The sequence below is a fragment of the Acomys russatus genome, chromosome 12 (genome assembly GCF_903995435.1).
Source record: "Acomys russatus chromosome 12, mAcoRus1.1, whole genome shotgun sequence".
In the NCBI taxonomy this organism is placed as follows: domain Eukaryota; kingdom Metazoa; phylum Chordata; class Mammalia; order Rodentia; family Muridae; genus Acomys; species Acomys russatus.
This window is the reverse complement of record NC_067148.1, coordinates 46,871,709-46,892,123: the sequence shown is the minus strand read 5'-3', so window position 1 is coordinate 46,892,123 and position 20,415 is coordinate 46,871,709. Positions and strand designations below refer to the sequence as shown.

The 20,415-nt window shown below is 39.9% G+C and overlaps 2 protein-coding genes across 2 annotated transcripts in view; both read left to right on the top strand.

Annotated features, from left to right (window-relative positions):
- The window catches only part of Slco6a1 (solute carrier organic anion transporter family member 6A1), a 103,327-nt gene extending 97,393 nt beyond the window's left edge, over positions 1-5,934 (top strand). The window contains exon 14 of the mRNA XM_051153680.1: positions 5,755-5,934. Within this exon, the coding sequence (XP_051009637.1) occupies positions 5,755-5,934 (180 nt within the window). The remainder of the gene's footprint in view (positions 1-5,754) is intronic.
- Positions 5,935-6,291: 357 nt separating this feature from the next.
- The window catches only part of LOC127196582 (solute carrier organic anion transporter family member 4C1), a 48,350-nt gene continuing 34,226 nt past the window's right edge, over positions 6,292-20,415 (top strand). The window contains exons 1-2 of the mRNA XM_051154405.1: positions 6,292-6,829; positions 12,235-12,498. Of these exons, the coding sequence (XP_051010362.1) occupies positions 6,487-6,829; positions 12,235-12,498 (607 nt within the window). The 5' untranslated portion in view covers positions 6,292-6,486. The remainder of the gene's footprint in view (positions 6,830-12,234; positions 12,499-20,415) is intronic.

Here is a 20,415-nt window from a genome sequence, read left to right as displayed (position 1 = left end):
TTGATTCTCATAAAAATATCATGAGCCTTTAATATATATTTTCACAAACACAAAACAGAAATAATTACCAACTCAATAAACAAGAAGTTCAGTGACTCCTCAAGAAAATTTTCAGAGGACTGGCAGGCAGCTGAAGTTTAAACAGAAGCAAAGGTATGCTTAATTAGGCAAACTTGGTCAAGCTGTGGCTCCACCCATCAGCATAGTCTGGGCTCCAGGCTCTCTCATAGCACTGTCTGACAAGTAGTCAGGGCTGTGCACAGTCCCTTCCCTGGAGGCTAGAGACCCTCTGGCTGGTAATAAATAGGTTTAGACTTTTTCTTCTCCCAGCAAGAGATTGACAGGGAAATTCCAGTGCCTCAGAGATCATGGTTTCAGCCTCATAGCCAAAGGGAGAAGCACAAGCATCATTCCTGTATAACCTCTTGGAAAAAAAGATAAAATAAAAAAACAAAAGGTATAAACAAGCAAACAAAGGTGAGGTTTGTGTGTAAAAAACAAAACAAACAAACAAAAACAGGCAAATATAATGTGCAATTCAAAAGGTTTTAAAATAATAGGTACTATAGATAAAATTTTCTTGCCATTTTTTCACTCTATAATCCTGGCCATGCTATTTGGGTATCTTTAGTTTTCTCTTTTGTACAATGGAACTGATAGGAGCTCTGCCATAAAAACTCTGGTGTTACAGTTAAATCAGTTAATTAACTAATGGCCTTAGCAGAAAGGCAGCACATGAGAAGGCTGCATTCGGGAATTCATATATTCCTATTATACAGATTAAGCACTCTCTAAATGAAAGTATTATGCTAATTGCTTATTATACAAAAGAGAAAGTCACTGACCTTCACAAGTTTGCATTTCAGTTAATGGACAAATGTATAGCACTAGAAGAAGCAAATGTAATCCAAGATAGTATATATTGATGAAGTACGTGCAGAAGATAATTTGAAAGATAATCAGACTAGATAAACCTGGTGATTGCTTGAGTGGGGATGGTCAAAGGCAGCCTCTTGGTGGACTAATATTTAAATAGAAGTTTGATGAGGAAAACTCAAGAAAACCATATATGCACAATCTTAAAGGAATTTGTAAACTAAGCCAATCTGTAGGCATTTATACAGAGGATAAACTTAATTCTGCATGTAAATATGACAAAATACATCTTCTTTGTAGAACTTGGTCTGCGGGGAAAAGGTGGGATATCTTAAGGAGTTGCTTTAAATTTAGTTACAAAGAAGAAATAAAAGAGAATCATTGCTGAAAATAAGTATTTGTAAGCTTCTTGAGCTATCAATCCATGGTGATTTTGGAGTCCAAGGCATAAACAATTCATGTGTTGTCTGTACTACTGCTATACCATCTACAATTCCTATATGTCAGATTAATTCTTCCAAAAAAGCGCCTGAAATTCTTGCCACCTCTAACTTCAAACAAACAATAGGAAAATGGAAGAAGACACTTGCTAGAATTTCACATCACATTTCCTTGCATCCCAAAAGCCAGATACCATTTACATCTGGGTAAAGAGAGTTCAGAAATTGTTGTTTTTATTCCATGCATCCAAGAGGCTCATTAATAATAAATGCAGACTTTAATTACTAAGAAAAAAGTCTGAATTATACCTGAAATACAGTTATTAATGATGACAGCTTATAAGGGAAGAGAAACTCTCCCAGTGGTGGGGATAGAGCAAGCGCACCGAGTCTAGGCAGCTTCTGTCTGTCAGAACTGTGCTAGAGCAGGCACCAGGCATACTTCTATTCCATATGTGGCGTCTTAGTGTTCAGAGGACAGGGTAGACTGACCTTTGAGTAACATGGGTTTTGAAGTTATATTATTGTCAAACTTATTTTAGTGAGGAGAAAGAGATAACACTTAGGGGTGCACTCCATGTGCTATAGTGTGTTCCTGTAACTTTTGAAGTTGTTAGTTTTCTTTGTTTTTTTGTTTTTTTGTTTTGTTTTGTTTTTCCTAGGCTTTCTTGTATTGAGGCATGATGGTGATGCTAATTCAGGGTGCTTTGGCATCTCTTTATTTTCAAATCTGGGAAACACCTGAAGTCACATAGTAACACATGAAACCTTGCACCCAGAAGACATGAAGAGTCACCCCTTTTAATCCCAGCACTGGGGTGGCAGAGGTACGTGGCTCTCTGTGGGTGTGAAACCAAGTTGGTCTATGTAATGAATTTTAGGCCTCCTAGAGCATTATAGTTAGATTATTTCTAACAAATAAATAACAAGAAACCACAAATAAATGCAAGACAAAACAAAATTTGCACCTTATTCAAATTTAAAAAATAAAAACACATCTGTTCTGGTCAAGACATTTCTAAGTATTAATGATCTGTCTACTTTCTGCCAAAGGTAAGCTATATTGTTTGGTCCTGAGCCAATAGATAGTAAGTCAAACTGTGTCTATGAAATTACTCGTAAAAAAAAATAAAAAGTCTGTCTGAAACTTTTGATCATTGAAAATATCATTATTACAGAGGGAATAAGAGAGCAAAGAGTTCCTCGTTGACGAAGAGCTTCCTGGGATATATTGTCCCTTCTCACTTGTTTCTCAAGCTTTGGCAGTTGTAGTCTTTGCAGAGTAATCATGCAGGTGTGAAGTAGAAAACATGCAGACAATACAACTATGGAGGAGGTGCATGCAACCCTGCATCCCAGCACTTGGGAGTGGTGACAGGAGGCTTGGGAGTTCAAGGTCATTTTCTACTACATGGCAAGTTTCAGGTCGGCTTGGGTTATATAAGATTATGCCCCAAAAACTTTAGAGAGAGAAACACACACACACGGTGGGAGTAGAGAGAGACAGAGAAAGCTGGAGAGACTATGTAAATGACATTGACTCATGTGCTAAAATTATTAAAGTGGAACAGTCAATGCATATATTTAGTTACATAAATAAAGGTCTGGAGAACCAAGAAGATATTGTTAGTATTCCTTAAGGGTTTCTCTTTCTTTTTTGTTTTTGTTTTGTTTTTGTTTTTTCTCCTAAAATGGTATCTCCCTTTCTTTCCAAGGAAAATTGCTTCTGCCTCCTGGAGTGGTGCTCACCTCAGTAAGCAGTCTCACCAAAGCTAGAAATTGCAGGAAAGCCTCGACTGTTCATTTCTTCTGTCTCATGTGTCATCGTTGATTTTATGACTCAACTTGAGTGCATTATAGGGCACTAGGGATATTATGGAGAACATGTGGAGAATTGAAAGGGAAAGAGGAGCTACATGTGATCATATTTCATTATCTATGTACATGAAAATTTTCAAATCTAAAGAAAATTTCTAATTGTTTTTGAGATTATACTATAATTACAATATTTTCCCCCTCCAAACTCTCTGATGTAACCCTCCTCGCTGTCTTTCAAATTGTCTCTTTTTCTTTGCTTACACACACACACACACACACACACGTCAACAAGAAAATATTTTTAAAATTATATTTATTTTTAGTAGAAATATATCTTTGTGCAATTTCAGTATTAAATCTATAAAACAACAACTGCACTGAAAGCTCAGGGAATGTAACAGAAGGGTTGGGGAGATTGTAAGAACCAGAGGACCAGGGAGTTTGCTGTGAGATTGTCTCCTAGGACTGCCTGAAGCTAGACCAACAAAGTTTCACAAACAATACTGTCTAAACATGAACTGAACAAGGACAACGAGGCGTGCCAAACTGGATGGGAGAACACCCACAATGCCTGAACTCTACACAAAGAGCTATAGGCAACTAAGGAATGCTGAGAGCAGGAGAAACAGTCTTCTAGAGCGAAGAGCACGCCAAATGCTTATTCAATACCAAGTGGCTGGCCTGGAAAACAAGACAACATTTTAAAAATCCTAGTTGTATTTCTTTTTAATATAAGTATGTCTGTGTGAAATTACAGCATGAAAATATGAGTACTTAGGCTCTGCTTCTTTGCTTTTATTTAGTTAGTGGAAGATTTCATGAATCTGGGAGAATACCACGTGTCTGTTACCTCAGAAACTCTGGAGGCCAAGGAAGAATGATGCCAAGTTCAAGGCCCACTTGGAAAATGTGGAAAGACCCGTACAAAAATAAAAATGCTGTGTCTGAGAATGTAGCTCATTGGTTCATGCTAGTCTAGAATTCACAAAGTCTTGAGTTTAACTCCCAGTGGTAGACACACAGTCATGGACACACACACACACACACACACACACATACACACGGTTCCGTCATAATAATTTGGGAGAAGGGGCTGGAGAGGTGGCTCAGCTGTTAACACATATTGCTGCTCTTGCAGAGGACCTGGGTCTGGTTTCTCGTGCCTACAAGGAACTGTGCATAGCCTAAGTTCCAGCAACTCTCACCCTCTCTGAGAGTGACAGGCACACATGTAGAATACATATGTACATATATGCATACATACATACATACATACAGGAGAAACGCTCATATATTATCTTAGTTACTGTTCCTTTGCTGTGCCTTATTAAGGCAACTTATAAGAGAAAGCATTTTCATCTTGGTTACACACTTCAGGCTCTTTCCTTTTGTCATTGCAACACAGAGAATGTAAGGTAACAGGAAAATGGTGTGGTAATTCTTTTAGTAACATCAGTGTGCATTCAAGATGAAGAAACAACACTTTAGCTAATCTTTGAACAAAAGTCCACAGCTAGCTCCTTAGTTTCGATGTAAAGGTGCACTGTTGGGGTACTCTAGCGGTTCATTCAAATGTACAACATAAGCATGGCTGTAGGGAACCACATCCCATCAAATCCAGCTCTTTTGGAATACTTCGTATCCCACAGAAAATATGATGATCTCTATTTATACTGAATCCCACTTTAAGTCCAATTCACTTGGAAGAGAGGGCTAGGAGGACAGCTAATTAGTTCCCCCAGATCTGAGGTATTCGGAGCTTCTTGTGTTCTCATCCTCACTGCAGGGCAGCATGAGGGTTCTGTTTGTTTGGGGGACTGGTGCTCTCCAATGTAGCTCCAGCTGCTCTTGACTCACTGTGTAGACCATGCTGCCCTTAAACTCACAAGAGAGCTCCGTCTGCCTCTGCACCCCAAGTACTAGGGTTAAGGGCTTGTGCCAGCACACTGGCCTCCATAATGGTTTTGATCTTTGACAATGGCTGTGTAAATAATCTATCAGTCACAAGAGGGGCGAGGTAATTAAAAAACAGATTGGGAGCTATGGAGAAAACAAAGTCTCAGTTCCCTGCAAGCAGTAGGTCTCTTGGCAGTGTGCTGCCCTGGGAGGGTTTTTGTTTCTCCTTAAGGCACAGATTTTCTCAATGTGTGAAATGTACATAACTGTCACTACACTCGTTTAAGGGTCAATAAAAAGGAACATAGCAGCTTTTATCTAGGCCCAGTGACAGTCCAGACTAGTGTGTGAATGTTTAAAGCTTACGTGTCTCAATCCCTCAACCCACTAAGTACAGCTTGTACAACTGAAAGAAACTTTTCACAGGAACATTTATCATAGTGTTATGTAGGACTCTATACATAGTATTAGGGATTGCTTCTTATTGGACTGTGAGCACCGCAGTGTCTGAGGTATTTGCCAGTTCGTCTTGGTGAGTGTACTCTTACACATGCCAACAGTTTTTAGTTACACGGGTAATAAATACCTTCTGAGGATCAATGAAATAGTAAATAAATACATTGGAATTTCTGTCAATTATGTAATAATATTAATGTCCTCAATTCAGTTTTCTTCTGTTTCGTAGACACATTATTTACGTGAACATCCTTGTTTTCCACCTTAGGCTTGCAACGCGCTGCCCAGAGAATGCCATGCCTGTGTTTTAAAGTTATTCCTTCAGTTTGGAGGATCTAAAACCAAACAGGCTACGCGTTGCCCTGTGACTGGTGATGGTGGTGTGGAGGAAGGGCTTGGTGGTAAAGTCCTATTACACTGTTCCTGGAATTCAAAGTATTATACCTGAGGGCGGACTGATTCTTGGAGCACAGGATTCTTGTTTCAAATAAGCAGCAAAGGAGAAAGCAGCGGCAAGTTTTCCTTCATGAAAGGCCTCCTGATGCAACTGTCTTCGCTGCTTTCATGCGGGCACCCAGGAGGAGCGCTGGCCCACAGACTCCCACAGTCTCTATTTGTTTTTGGTCCCTGGGCTCCAGAAAACAGCGCGGCGGGGAGATCTCCGGTAGCGCCGCTCTCGCACCCACGATAGAGTCGCCCTGTTCTCTCACCTGGCGGAGGCCGGATCTCAACTCCCACACAGAGCACTGGGTTTGTCGCTTGTGTGGACACTTGTGTGGACAGGTAAGGCTCTGAGCAGCACAGACACCTCTGGTTGCCTAAGACCCGGAGCTCCAGCGGTGTCCTGGGAACTGCGGTGGCCGCAAAGTGCCAGAGGGGATGGGCCGGGAGGCGGAGACTGGTCTGGCCCCAGGGCGCTGTCACCTGCCCAGGGGCGGAGCGAGGAAACCAACCTTTTGCTGATCTCAAGACACTGGAGTCCGGGGAACCTTTCTTGACCATGCAGGGCGCCAAAGGAATCGAGAACCCGGCTTTTGTCCCTTCCAGCCCGGACACCCCACGCCGCGCCTCTGTTTCACCCTCCCAGGTGGAGGTCCCTGCTCTAGCCTCCAGGAATGAGGATGGGGATTCGCAGCCTCTGGAATCTGAAGAGCTCCCGAAGTCATCCGAGCCATCTCTTCCAGCTTCAACTCCTCCTGCTTCCGATGAGCCGCCAGGGTCACAGCTCTGCGAGCTTGAGGAGGGACCTTGCGGGTGGAGGGACTTCAACCCCCGGTGCCTCCAGCGTTGCAACACTCCCCAAGGCTTTCTGCTTCACTACTGCCTCTTAGCCCTTACTCAAGGTAAAGTCCAGAGTCAACTTCTGGGGGCTTTGGCTGAGCTGATGGTTGGGGATTCGAGTTGGGGAGTGGAGAAGGAAGGTGCAGGAGAACCGCGCCCCCCCCCCCCCCGCCCCGCGCCGTACCCCCCTACCCGCAGACTGACTAGGTAGTTGACTTGGGATTAGGTAACTCCCACCTTTACTCCGCCATACTTAGGCTTGGTACTAGCAGAAGCTCTTTCTCGGGAGTGTCCACCACGTTCTGCCCTTCACATTTTAGCTCCCCGCTAGCATCATTTAAAACGTGGTATGCACGTTTTCACGACTTTGTGGTCTGACTCATCTTAGCGGAGCCGATTCCTCTAGGGAAGATTGTGAGAACCTTCCTTTGGGAAACCTGTAAGCCTTAGGGTAGTCTGGTCTGAATTTTAAAACCATACACTCTACTGGGATCTAGGGAAGAGATTTGTTTATTTGCTTGTTTTTACAGTGGAAGGATTAAAAAACTTTACAAGTAGGAGTGGGCAAAAGGAGGGGCGAGGATTTAAATTGTGCAGCATAGATTAGATGTAAGCGATGTTATTTTCTGGATATTTGAGAATGTCAGCACAAGGGCAACTCAGTGAGTAAAAGAGAAAAAGCTTCCAGCCCTGAGAGGTAAACTTTTATCAGCGTTTCTGTCACAAGAGTTATCTAGTGTCTGTTTGTTCTAGGATCTCCTTTTAATTCTCTTGGGACTAACAGATTAAGCCTAGATTTATGCCCCCAGGAGTTCCCTATCTAAACCTAGTTTCCTTGAGTGAGAGGTGTGGCCAAGGAAGGGAGACTTCTTGGAAAGGAAGCAGAAAGAAAGAAGTTGAAGTTGCTGGGTTTGCCTCCAACTCAAAGGATACAATAAAGGGACAAACCGAGGAGGGACAGGCAGAAGGCGGGACAGCTTGATGGGTGTGCTGAAGGTTAGGTTGAATTTGGTATGTAGGTATTTTGGTATTATTTAAGCCATAATCCTAAACTATTTTGTAATAGTCAAGGATTGGTTGAAAGGACTGTAACCCAAGATATATAATGGAGGGTTACTGGAAATTGTTCTTTGTTAAATTAATAGAAAACTAAACTGAAATCATTTCTGTTCTTATTTTATTTCTATTTCTCCCACTTCAAGGGACTTAGTACCTCTTTTTTTGGCACCCTGTTGGTACTAGGTAAATATTTATTGATCATAAGTAGACCTTGGCTCCCTTCCTGAAGTTTTGTGCTTCAGTCATTTTCCCTTTCTTATTCCTAAATGGTCCCCCCGCCCCAGTTTTGTCTGCATTGTACTTAATCTGAAACCAGTGCTAGCAGAGCATAGTTGATAGAGCAGTATAGACGGGAGAAGTGAAATATACCTTGTGTTTTACCTTAAACTTTACTCTGCAATGTTTGTTATCCCAAGACACTTTATATTCTACATAAAACATTGTTTTATTATCAAATAGAATTGATAGTCTCAGGAAAAGCATGGGCCCAGTTTAGTTTAAAGCATCATTTACTCTAGTTTAAGAAAAATAGTCTGAATCTGAGCTTGCTGCCCCACACCTTTAATCCCAACACTCAGGGAGGCAAAAGCAAGAGGATCTCTGTGAGTTCTAGGCCAGCCTACTCTACAAAGCAAGTCCGGGACACCCAAGGCTACACAGAGAAACCCTGTTTTGAAAAAGCAAAATCCCAACCAACCAACCAAAAAACAATGTGTGTGTGTGTGTGTGTGTGTGTGTGTGTGTGTGTGTGTGTGTGTGTTCTGGGGGTGGGGGTGGGGATAAAGAAAGAAAAGTCTGAGAAGAAAATTACCCAATATATTACTTTATGCCAAAGTTTAGGTTTAAATGCCTGAAAGTGTATTTGCTGTGCATCTAGCTAGGGAAGTCTGTCTCCATTATATATTTGTAGAGGAATGTTAATTCAGAACATGGCTGTTCTAGCAGGAGATCACATCCAAAGGTCTTCTAGGTCTGTGTGATGCTGCTGGAATACAAACTTGCCTTTAATCCAGGAGACAGAGGCAAACAGATCTGAGTTCAAGGCCAGCCTGCTATAGAGCAAGTATTAGGTAAAGAAAAGCTTAGGTCCAGGTGTGGTAGTACATACCTTTAATCCCAAGCAAAAGTAAAGTTAGTTTGTAGAAGGAAGCACCCATGTTTGAAAGTGATATCTAATTGAGTGGGCAGAAAAGGTGATGAATCAGAGAAGATTTAACAGAATAGGATACGCCCAATTCTCACAAGAGAAAGAGAGGAAAACAGAGCTACTTAAGAGGCAGTATTACAGAGAGAGGGAGAGGGAGGGAGAAGAAGAGAGAGAGAGAGAGAGAGAGAGAGAGAGAGAGAGAGAGAGAGAGAGAGAGAGAGAGAGAGAAAACACTCAGAAATGAGCCAGAAAATGAGAAGAAGCCAGATTAGAGCAGACTGCTGAGTTAGTTTAAAGGTTAAGCAAAGCAATTCTGGTTGAGAAGGCAGATTAAGTAAATCAGCTGGGAGAAGAGTTTGAACCAAAACAGCTGAGTTTAACCAGCCAGCCCAGAGCTCAGAAAGAAAGTAAGGGTAAGTTTGTTAAGTTTATGAAACAGTGTATCTCAGAGGCTGAAAACATTCTAGGCCTAGGTTGGCAGAAGGAGACAGTAAGCCTAGGCAGCAATTGAGTTAGGCAGAATAAAAGTTCTTTTTACATATAGTAATAGATGCTTGATTAGGAAGGTTAAAAAAAGAAAGCCTCAAGGAATGAATTTAACAGAACATCTCAAAAGCATTGGGGAGTCTCTCTAGTGGTCAACTTCCCAGGGAGGCTCCTGTCTTCCCACATCACAAAGGGGAGAAAACTTAGTCCACAGTCTTTTCTGAGCCTATTCACTCTTGGAAAGTGTGTGGAATAGGACTGGGGATTCCGGGGGCTAAGTGCTGTCTTCTAGGTATTTGCAAAAGCGAGGTTTGCCGTAATAGCAGTGATTTCTAGTGAGTGATTTTTTATTTGTTTTTTTTTTTTTGAGAAAAGTTTTCTCTGTTAGGCCTGTCTGTCCTGGAACTCTTTTTGTAGACAAGGCTGGCCCTGAACTCACAGATTCCCCTGCCTCTGCCTCCACTGTGCTGGAATTAAAGGAGTTCGCCACCATGTCTAACATAGCTAAGTTTTAATCAGTGTTGCAGGTATATTCGAAAGTTGATGTTTAGATGGGAAATTTTTCATGTTAATAGGTAACTAGTTCCATGTAAACATCATTTCTTTTCACACATTTCGTTTTACAATCTCCAAATTACTAATTGGTTTACTGTCCTAAAAAGAAGCAATAAACAAAAACTCAGACAAACACAATTCTAGGACAGGATGTTGAAAGTTGTGACACCAATTTTCTTAAAATGTATTTTCAGTTGCAGTCTTCATAAAGCAACAGTATGGATTGATGATATTATGAAATGGTTATAGTAAGCCTACTTAATAATGAAAATGATTCTTAGTAGCTCAAAAGCACATTTAACTAAAACTTTTCATCACTTTCAGCTTTTAGCTTATTTTCACATTTCTGTTGCTGTGGATTTAACTTATATTTGCACAGGACATCTTAAAGTCAGACAACATTGGACACTTTGCCATTATTAACATCTATTACTTTAACTATTTTATTACTATATTATCATTACTAATTTATTGTTTATTTTTGTTTTATATATGTGCATTATATGTAATATAAATTTATATATAATATATGTTACATAATATATATTAAATATTTTATACTTTATTATTACTTAATTTTTTTATTAAAGTAATTTGTTCAGATTATGTCTCAATTGTTATCCCCTCACTTGTATCTTCCTATTACCCCTTCTTTTCTCCTCCATCCTATTCCTCTCCCCTAGGTCTGTGACAGAAGGGGACCTCGTGCCCCACTATAAGATCACAGCCTATCAGGTCTCTTCCTGGTAGCCTGCTTCCTCTTCCTCTGAGTGTCAACATGCCTCCCCACCAAGGAAAAATAGTCAAATAGGGGGCACCAGAGTTCATGTCCTCCACCACACAAGGATATATGCTCAACCATGTTCATAACTGCCTTATTTGTAATAACCAGAACCTGGAAACAACCTAGATGTCCCTCAGTCGAAGAATGGATAAAGAAACTGTGGTATATTTAAACTATGAAATACTACTCAGCTATTAAAAACAAGGAAATCCTGAAATTTGCAGGCAAATGGGGGGAACTAGAAAGGATCATCCTGAGTGAGTTAACCCAGACCCAGAAAGATACACATGGCATATACTCACTTATAATTGGACACTAGCCCAACAGAGATGTCCCCTGCAAGTCTTCACTTAGCTGGAGATTAAGATAGATACTGGGACTTCCTACTGGGACTCTAGGTGAGAGAGGTAAGGAAGAATGAGGAAACTGAAGGATCCAGAGGGTCCTGGAAACCTACAAGAAGACCATTAAGGCCGTATCTGGGCACAGGCAGGTCAGCTCAAACTACTGTACCAACCAAGGACAATGCATACAGTAAACCTAGAACCCCTATCTAGATCTAGGCAATGGACACCATATTCTCTACAATTGTATGGAGAGCAGAGACTGACTCGGATATTATTACTTTATAATACCTACTGATATATTATTATTTAGTCCTTTAGTACTCTTGTAGCAGGCAGGTGGACTGTATGTGGCCTTTCCATTTATATTACACCTTGAATATGATTTAGAACATTAGTGGTCAAAATGATGCTTGGTTTTGTTTATAATTAATCCTCAATCTTGCAAATGATACCTCTAAGATGGACATGGTACCCAAACCTATAAACCCAGCACTTGAGTAGCCAAGGCAGTAGGGTCATTGACTCTAGGTCAGCCAAGGGATTTCAAAGTACCATATCTCAAAGTGGGTAAAGAATGCTCTAGCACTTGTGAAAATGTTAGGAAAAATAGAGTGCAGAGCTCAACTTCCTCTTCTTGAACTAGCTCAGGGTGAGCTGTAGTTGCAGATAACTATGTCTGAAGCTAAGGAGGCAATTGAGCCTTGCTCTAACGTCCATTTTCTGTGGCCACTTGTCCTTGCTGTACTTTTTCTCGAGAGTAGAAACTGCTTTCACAGGACTTCACCAGTCGGACTTTTGTTCTGTCTTTGCTTTTTAATTAGAGAAAAGCGAATTTAGGTGAATTGCTATAATTTAGTACATGGTTAAGCATCACTTTTGTTGAACACCTGAAAACATGCCATTGTACAATATAAAAAGTGTAATGAGTCTGGAGGAAACATGTTTGGACTGTCTACATTTGGGGCTCGAGAGGCTTATTAAGCTGGCCCATGTGAGAGATAGCGGAAGCAACAGTGGGACACCTCTAGTGCTGTTCATTGCTAATGGGACGTACAGTGACGCTGTAACAATGCGTTTGCTCTCTTCTAGGTGTTGTAGTAAATGGCCTAGTGAATATTAGCATCTCCACCATTGAGAAACGCTATGAGATGAAGAGCTCGCTGACTGGCTTGATATCATCAAGCTATGATATCTCCTTTTGCGTGTTGTCTTTATTTGTGTCGTTCTTTGGTGAGAGGGGACACAAACCTCGCTGGCTCGCGTTTGCATCCTTCATGATAGGACTGGGAGCACTGGTGTTTTCCTTGCCACACTTTTTCAGTGGAAGATATGAAATCGGATCCGTTTTTGAAGGTAAGTCTCTGCTGTGTTTTTGTTGTTTGCATTAGTCCACATGGTTCCATGGAAACAGGTTCGTCGATACGTGTGCAGTAAGGTCAGGTCTAAGGTCTCTTCTGATGCTTTGTGTGAATTGCGTAAGACTGGGAGTTGCAGGGATAGACTGTACGTTATTTGCCACTTCAATGGCTCTCTTGGTTTGGGATTCTTTGATTCGCTGTACCCTTATTGTGCACAGTCTCCTTCCAAAAAGAAAGGAGCACATCACATTTGCAGGTGTTGGGCTCCCGGGGACTCTGAGACTTGCAGATTTTCTTTTGTGCTGTTGTTATTTGCAGTGATTACAGCTCTGTGTACTGGATGTGCGCATTCCTGGTTTAAGACATGACAGGTGAATTGCCCTAGCGGGGCATTTTCTCAGAATTGATGCCCAGATTCTCTTCTGGCTCTGGTTTAGACTTGCAGCTTCAAAGTGACCTGAAGACCATATTACCTTGAGTAAACAAAGTTCATTATTCAGAGGTTTGGGAGGAAAATTAATGAACCTTTTCTTCCAAACAATCATTTTTAATGGGAAAATGATTGCACTAGAGCCAGAGGTGCATGCTTTTGAATTGTGGAAGTTTACCTTAACACACAAAAAGTTTTATGTCTGGAGAGAAAGGAGAAATTGAGATGCTGCAGTGCAAACATTCTTTTTTTTTTTTTTTTTTTTGTTAATTAAAAAACAATCATCTTTTTTTTATTTATGTACATTGGTGTTTTGCCTGCATGCATGTCTATTGAATCCCTTGGAACTGGATATACAGACAGTTGTGAGTTGAGATGTTGGTGCCAGGACTGGAACCCAGGTCCTCTGATAGAGCAGTCATTGCTCTTAACCCATGTTGCCAGCCTTAGGCTCTTTTTGTAAAGTGAAGATTTTAATATATTTCTCTTAATAGTAAATATAATATTAAAGCAGGCTGGACAGGTGGTTCAGTAGTTCAGGGCATCCGTTCCTCTTGCAGAGGACCTGGGTTTAGTTCCCAGCCCCCACATAATGGCTTAACAGAGTAATCATCTATTACTACAATCCTGATGGATCTTCCAGCTTCCGTGGGCATCAGGCATTCATATCATGTACATACACACCTGCAGACAAGACATACTACACATATGTGTGTGTGTATATATATATATATATATAATAAAAGTAAACTTTAAAAAACAATATTAGCATGATAATGTTTCCCAAGACTTCCCAATTGCAAACTAGTAAGGAATAAGACACCATTCTCAATGAAAAGGTTTGCATCATGAGCTTGTTCTTAGGACTGCATTTATTGCATAAGAATATTTCATTTAGACATAAAAATGTAAAACCCAAGCATATGGATGAGGAGAGGATGCATTAAGTATGAAAATTTTAGAATAAGTAGGATAGGATAAGATACTGCCAAAGGAATGAATACTTCTGTGAATTTTTTATATGACATTGGGCAACATTGCATAAGACCAACTGTATAATTTCACTGGGGGTAGTTTTAGGAACAAGCACACGTTGCAGCACAGGCTGTGCTGTTACACCTTGAAATCTAAACAGTACAGAACAGTCAAGCCAATCAGCCTCAGAAGAACACATCCTACTGATTCTGTGATAGAGTTAAATGCATTTGTGTTTGCTGTGTTTGGACACTTACTGCTGCAGTTAGCCAGGAGCCTTTCTTTTTTGGGGAGCAGATTAGCATATATATGTAATTTTTATTTTTGAGATTATAATAGAATTATAAGATTTTTTCTTTTCCTCCTTCCAAAATCTCTCATATACCCCTTCTTGCTCTCTTCTAAATTCAATCTCTTTTTCTAGTAATGTTATTGCTTGTACATATATATTCATATATATATATTCCTAAATATAACCTTCTCAGTCTGTATATTGTTATGTGTTGCATGTTTTCAGAGTGGCTATTTAGTGTTTGATAACCAACTGTTGTATTCTGCCTGGAGAAGGCTGCTCTTCTACTCCCGACTGACTTTCTTTCTTTCTTTTTTTTCTTTTTTTCTTTTTTTCTTTTTTTCTTTCTTTTTTTTTTTTTTTGGTTTTTCGAGACAGGGTCTCTCTGTGTAGTCTTGACTGTCCTGGACTTACTTTGTAGTCCAGGCTGGCCTCGAACCCACAGCAATCCGTCTGCCTCTGCCTCCCAAGTGCTGGAATTAAAGGCGTGCGCCACCACGCCCTGCTCATTTCTTTAGTTTCCTGTGGTTCTTTGTGTAAGAACTTTCTTATTTTTTTCTTTTTTGTTTGTTTAGTTCTGGATGTCTTAAAACTGCCACCGAGTGCTGGGATTAAAGGTGCCTGTCACCATGCCTGGCAAACTTTCTTGTTCTTAAAGGAGTTTTGTTTTTTAAGCCTCGGGTTTTATAAAGCCAAACATAAGTGCCTCGCTGACAGAACTTTGACCTCTATCTCAGTAGTCATCACTGTACATTTCCCATAGTGCACAGCTTGAGATACAGTCAAGCCGAACTCTTGATATCCCGAAGGGGAGCATCTACAAATTAGGGTGCTTGTGGCGTATCAAAAGAATTGGTTCAGAACTGAAGTTCAGATATTACTGAAGCAAGAGCAGAAACTTGGTCATTATTGTGTATTTTCCAAACTTCCACACAATTCCTACTGCTCCTGTAGAAATTTTAGTAGATTAGAGTTAGTAGGCCACCGAAGTAGGAAAATTTAGCTTGCCTTTATGTTACTGTGCCATGTCTGTAATAAATATTGTTGACATGGAGTCCACAGAGAGCTAAGATAACAGCAGTGAAGGAGCTACACATAGCGCCACATGTCTATAATCCCAGGACCTGAAAAGACAATGGTAAGACATTTTATTTCATTTGTTACTTGGGGAAGAATGCATAATAAGCCGACAAATCAGACAGTTGACGGTTATAAGTCTATTTACAAGTATCGCGTTAAAAAAAAAAATCACAACAATTTAGCTCAAGTAAGTTAACTCACATTCACAAATATGGAAACCTGTAATGAAAATCTGAGTGATTTGCCTAACTCAGAGAAATATAGAAAAATAAGGGCTGGAGAGATGGCTCAGAGGTTAAGAGCACTGCCTGCTCTTCTGAAGGTCCTGAGTTCAATTCCCAGCAACCACATGATGGTTCACAGCCATCTATGATTAAATCTGGTGCTCTCTTCTGGCCTGCAGGTGTAACATGCAGGCAGAATACTGTATATCGAATAAAGAAATCTTTAAAAAAAAAAAAAAAAGAAAAAAGAAAAATAAAGCTGTTGATTTAAGAGGCGAAAGGAAAACAAATGGGTTGAAAGCATCAGTAAGTTAAGTTAGAAGCCTGAGTTCAGTGTGGTCATAAGGGATGTGATACTTAAGGTAAGGAGCTGGCATGGGACCACGCAGTAACTGCTTTTCTAATGCTATAGCAGTTCCCAGCAGAGCATAAACTGGGCATGGTGCCACACCTCCTTAATCTGAGCTCTGGGAGGCAGAGGCCAGAGGGTCAGAAGTTCAAGGTCATCTTCAGGTTCCATAGCAATTCATAGAGCAGCCTGGAATACAGGAGACAAAATACAAAATAAACATAAACACAAACACAAAACAAAAATAAACACAAAAGCCCTTGATGTAAAATAACTTGGAAAGCACGTTTTTGTTTACAGAAGTCACCCCTGTAGTTTCATTTGAAATGAACATTGAGGAAATTGACAGAATCGCATGCTTTGTTTGGTGTGTGTGTGTGTGTGTGTGTGAGTGTGTGTGTGTGTGTGTGTGTGTGAGTGTGTGTGTGAGTGTGTGTATGTGTGTGTGTGAGTGTGTGTGTGTGAGTGTGTGTGTGAGTGTGTGTGTGTGTGTGAGTGTGTGTGTGTGTGTGTGTGTGTGTGTGTGTGTATATGTGTTCTAACTTGAGAGAAATCAGTTTGGATGAGTTAATCGCTATGAGGAGATTAAAGTAATGTGATATAGTTAGTAAGTAGATGTAAACAAAATATGAAATATGAGTAGCATGTAAAATTTCTACAGGTGTGAGAATGACACAAAAGGAGCGTGAGAGTCAGCAGGGGTAAAAAGGGGGAATTTGGAATAGCATGGTTTCCTATTGTTTCCTATAAAAGCAAAGCAGATTTGGGAGAAAGGATAATTTTTCTCACCTGGAAATTTTATAGGGATATTAAGAATTAAGATAAGTAACTTTGAATGGAGATGATAGAATTTATCACAGGGAAGTTTTGGCTGTTGTTATTGGATGAAAAGAAAGTTTTTAAGAGTAAGAGAAAAAAATCCTTCTAGGGGTTAAGTTTTGACCCTATTGATCTGAAAATAGAAAAGTGCCATAAGACATGTCCAAATAAATATTATTTGACACTGTTTGAAACTTACCTTTTCACTTTTGGTTATCTATAGTCAGTCTTCACACTGGATTTTGTGTGAAGGTCAACCCCAGGCTGGCTTTGACTTTTTATCTCTATGTAGCTGAGGTTGATCTTGAACTCTGGTCTTTCCACCTTCCCTGTAATTACAGGCGTGCACCACCACGCAGCAGGACACCATATTGGATGTGTCCCTGCCTGTCTTGCAACTCTTTTGTAGCCCAGGTTGTCATGAGACACACAGAGATACGCCTGCTTCTACCTCTTGAGTACTGGGATTAAAGGTGTGCACAGCCATGACAGGCCCTTTGATGTTTCTTAGTGAACTGTAATCTTAGCTATTCAGTAATACAAGTATGATTTTAAAATGTAACATTCTGGTTCTATTCAGGGGCATCTTGGATGAGTATTATTTTAATTTTGCTTATCAAAGAACTTCTGCATCTCTCTGAGAGACTCCGCGAAATTATTTTAAGTAACATGAAAAGTATTTAAGTAATTAGAGGAAAGCTTTCTTTTCTGTGTCAGCCAATTGTCATGCAGCTATTTTCTGTCCTCCCTTCCCGCAAAGAAGAGAATCTTCACTGAGAGAATTCTGCTTGTAAGAGCATTAGATTTCTAAGGCTTTAATGTGGATAGGGTAGGGAAAAATTTGCACAAAGGATGTTGGTTGTCCCGAGTAGCTGCTCACTTAAATCACATGCCCCAAGAAAATGTGCATAATAAGAGTTAAATTCCAGTTTCTGTCATCTCTTCTATCTTATACTCTGGTCAAGTTTTCTTTCTTTCTTTCTTTCTTCTTAAGATTTATTTATTTATTTATTTTATGTATATGAGTGCTCTATTTGCATGTACACCTGCATGCTGGAAGTGGGCATCAGATCTCCTTATAGATGGGTGTGAGCCACCATGTGGTTCCTGGGAATTGATTTCAGGACCTCTGGAAGTGCAGATAGTGCTCACTTGTCACCACTGAGTCGTCTGTCTGTTGGGCTTTGTAGATCATATTTGCCAAAGTTGTACATTTCTGTGTGTGTGTGTGTGTGTATGTGTGTGTGCGCGCGTGCATGTGTGAATGTATGTTGAATTTAGTAATTTGAGCAAAATTTTTCATCCATAAAGACTTTATTAGTAATGTTTCAGATAAGAAATTTTACAGTGTAAAAAAGGAAGCTAAAAAGAGAAGCGAATTTAAAATACTGTGGACTTTTTGAAACTGCTTTTGATTTTGTCATAAATACTTGATGAAATACTGATTTCACTGAGGTTGTTTAAAGGGTGGTGCAATGCAAGGTTATGCTTAAGTGATGTCTGATGTGAGATGTAGCATAGTTCTGTCTGCACAGATACAATGTTTGGGAGGTAAAAATGAAGTAATTTTTTTTTGTTTTGTTTTGTTTTTTTAGCTTCCTCAGAAAGATTGGTTAAAATGTGGTTTGTGGCAAAAAAAAAAAAAAAAAAAAAAAAAAAAAAGAGGAAATTCTACTTTTGTAGTCATGTTCCTTAAGAGTGCACAAATTGATCAAAACCAGCCTTAATGCGCTTTTCTCCTCCTCCTCCTCCTCTTGCACATTAGATGCAATTGCACAGCCGAGAGTTAAGCAGACGTCCTGTTTGTGCACTACCTGACAGGTCTACGGTCCCGTTTACCTTCACTAGAAGCTTTTGTGAAAATAACCTCATAGTTAAGGCTGTGCCTGATGGAAGGTTCCGTGATGCCTAAACAGCAGCATAGAGTTATGATCAAGTTCACGGTCATTAAATGGCTGTGTGTATTTTATTATTGGCAATGGCAGTTACAATGCAATATAAGTAAAAACTGTTCCGTGGATTGTGTTTGCAGTTCAATAGAAGCAACTTTGTCTTGATGTCTTGCCAAAAGTAGCCAAATGATTTGAAAGCAGCACATTTGCAAAGATAAGCTAGGTCTCCAAGGTTTCATGTTGGAGACATAAGAGGAAAATTACCTAGTGTAGCTCAGATAAATGGATCCATCTATAACACAAATGAATTTTACTTTTTAGTAGACACCTTCTCTGATTTTAAATATTTTCATTCTCTGATTTTAAGCATAGTAATGAGATTTTTCTAAGACTTCCAGGAAAAGATAAACGATAAAAATAGAATGAAAAAGAAAGTATATATTAGGATAACAGTATGTGGATTTACCCACGTTTTAACATTGTTTAGTCTTTTAAAATGTACTTGTATATAAACGATCCCAGGTCAATGTATTGTCCTCACTCCTGCACACTCTTCAGTAACATTTGTTATTATGCCACGTTCAAGTACATAGCTACACATATGTATTTAAGTTCCAGTTTAGTAAAACAAGTGGCTGAACCTATAAATATAAACATGTTTTACTTTTTTTGTTGTTTGTTTGTTTGGGTTTTTTTGTTTTTGTTTTTTGGTTTTTGGTTTTTCAAGACACGGTTTCTCTGTGTAGCCTTGGTTGTCCTGGACTCACTTTGTAGACCAGGCTGGCCTCGAACTCATAGCAATCCACCAGCCTCTGCTGGGATTAAAGGTGTGCATCACCACGCCCGGCTAAAAATATTTTACTTTTATGTTATCTTTGCTATTAATAGAGGTGGAGCTATAGAATACTTTTATATTACTTAATTTACAGGTAATTTATTTAATCAACCCCACTTTATTATGCTTTTCTTGCATTTTATGGCCCTGGCTAAGAAAGGATTTAGTTAATGCTTGGTTCTGGCTGAATAAATTCCCCCTCTGGGATGGTGACCTGCTTCAGCAGCTAAAGGTGCTTGCCCCCAAGAGTGATGCCCTAAGCTCCACCCCTCAAAGCCACACAAATAGAAATAACTGACTCCACAGGTTGTTCTCTGACTTATATTTACGCGTTGTGCCATGCCTCTACCCACATAGATATGCAAATGCAAATAAGTGTAACCAAATGAAAAATCTCCCACTGTGCACGTCTGTTCTGCATTTTCTTTCTCCACTCATCTGTTGACAAAACACTTGCACCTGATTCTACAACTTGGCTCTTACAAACAATACTGCAACATCCACGCATGGATACGTATTATTGACTGTGGTGCATTGATCCAGAATGCTTTGGGCATGTGTCCAAGAGTGGTATAACTGGGTCATATTGTAGTGCTGTTTCTAGTTTTGTGAGGTACTTTGCCCTGACTTTAGTACGACATTCCCACTAGCACTACATAAGCACCGTCTTTCTCTTCACCCTTTACCAGCTCTTTGTCATTTCTTATCTTGGTGGTTAGGCATTGTGTATGCGGAAAGATGGACTCTCAATGTAGCTTTAATTTGTATTTTCTTGGTGCATAAGGTTGTTGAACAACTTTAAGTGTGTGTTTTTGTCTATTGAGCAACAGCTGTTTCAATAGCTCATTTATTGGCTGGATTATTAGAGTTCTGTGTTTATCTTTTGAGTACATATAGTCTAAAAGCCCATCATTTGTCAGCTGTGACAAGGATTTTCTCCCGTTCTGTAGACTATTTTCAGACTCTGTTAATCATGTCTTTTGCTGTGCAGAAGATTTTTCAAATTCCTGCATTGC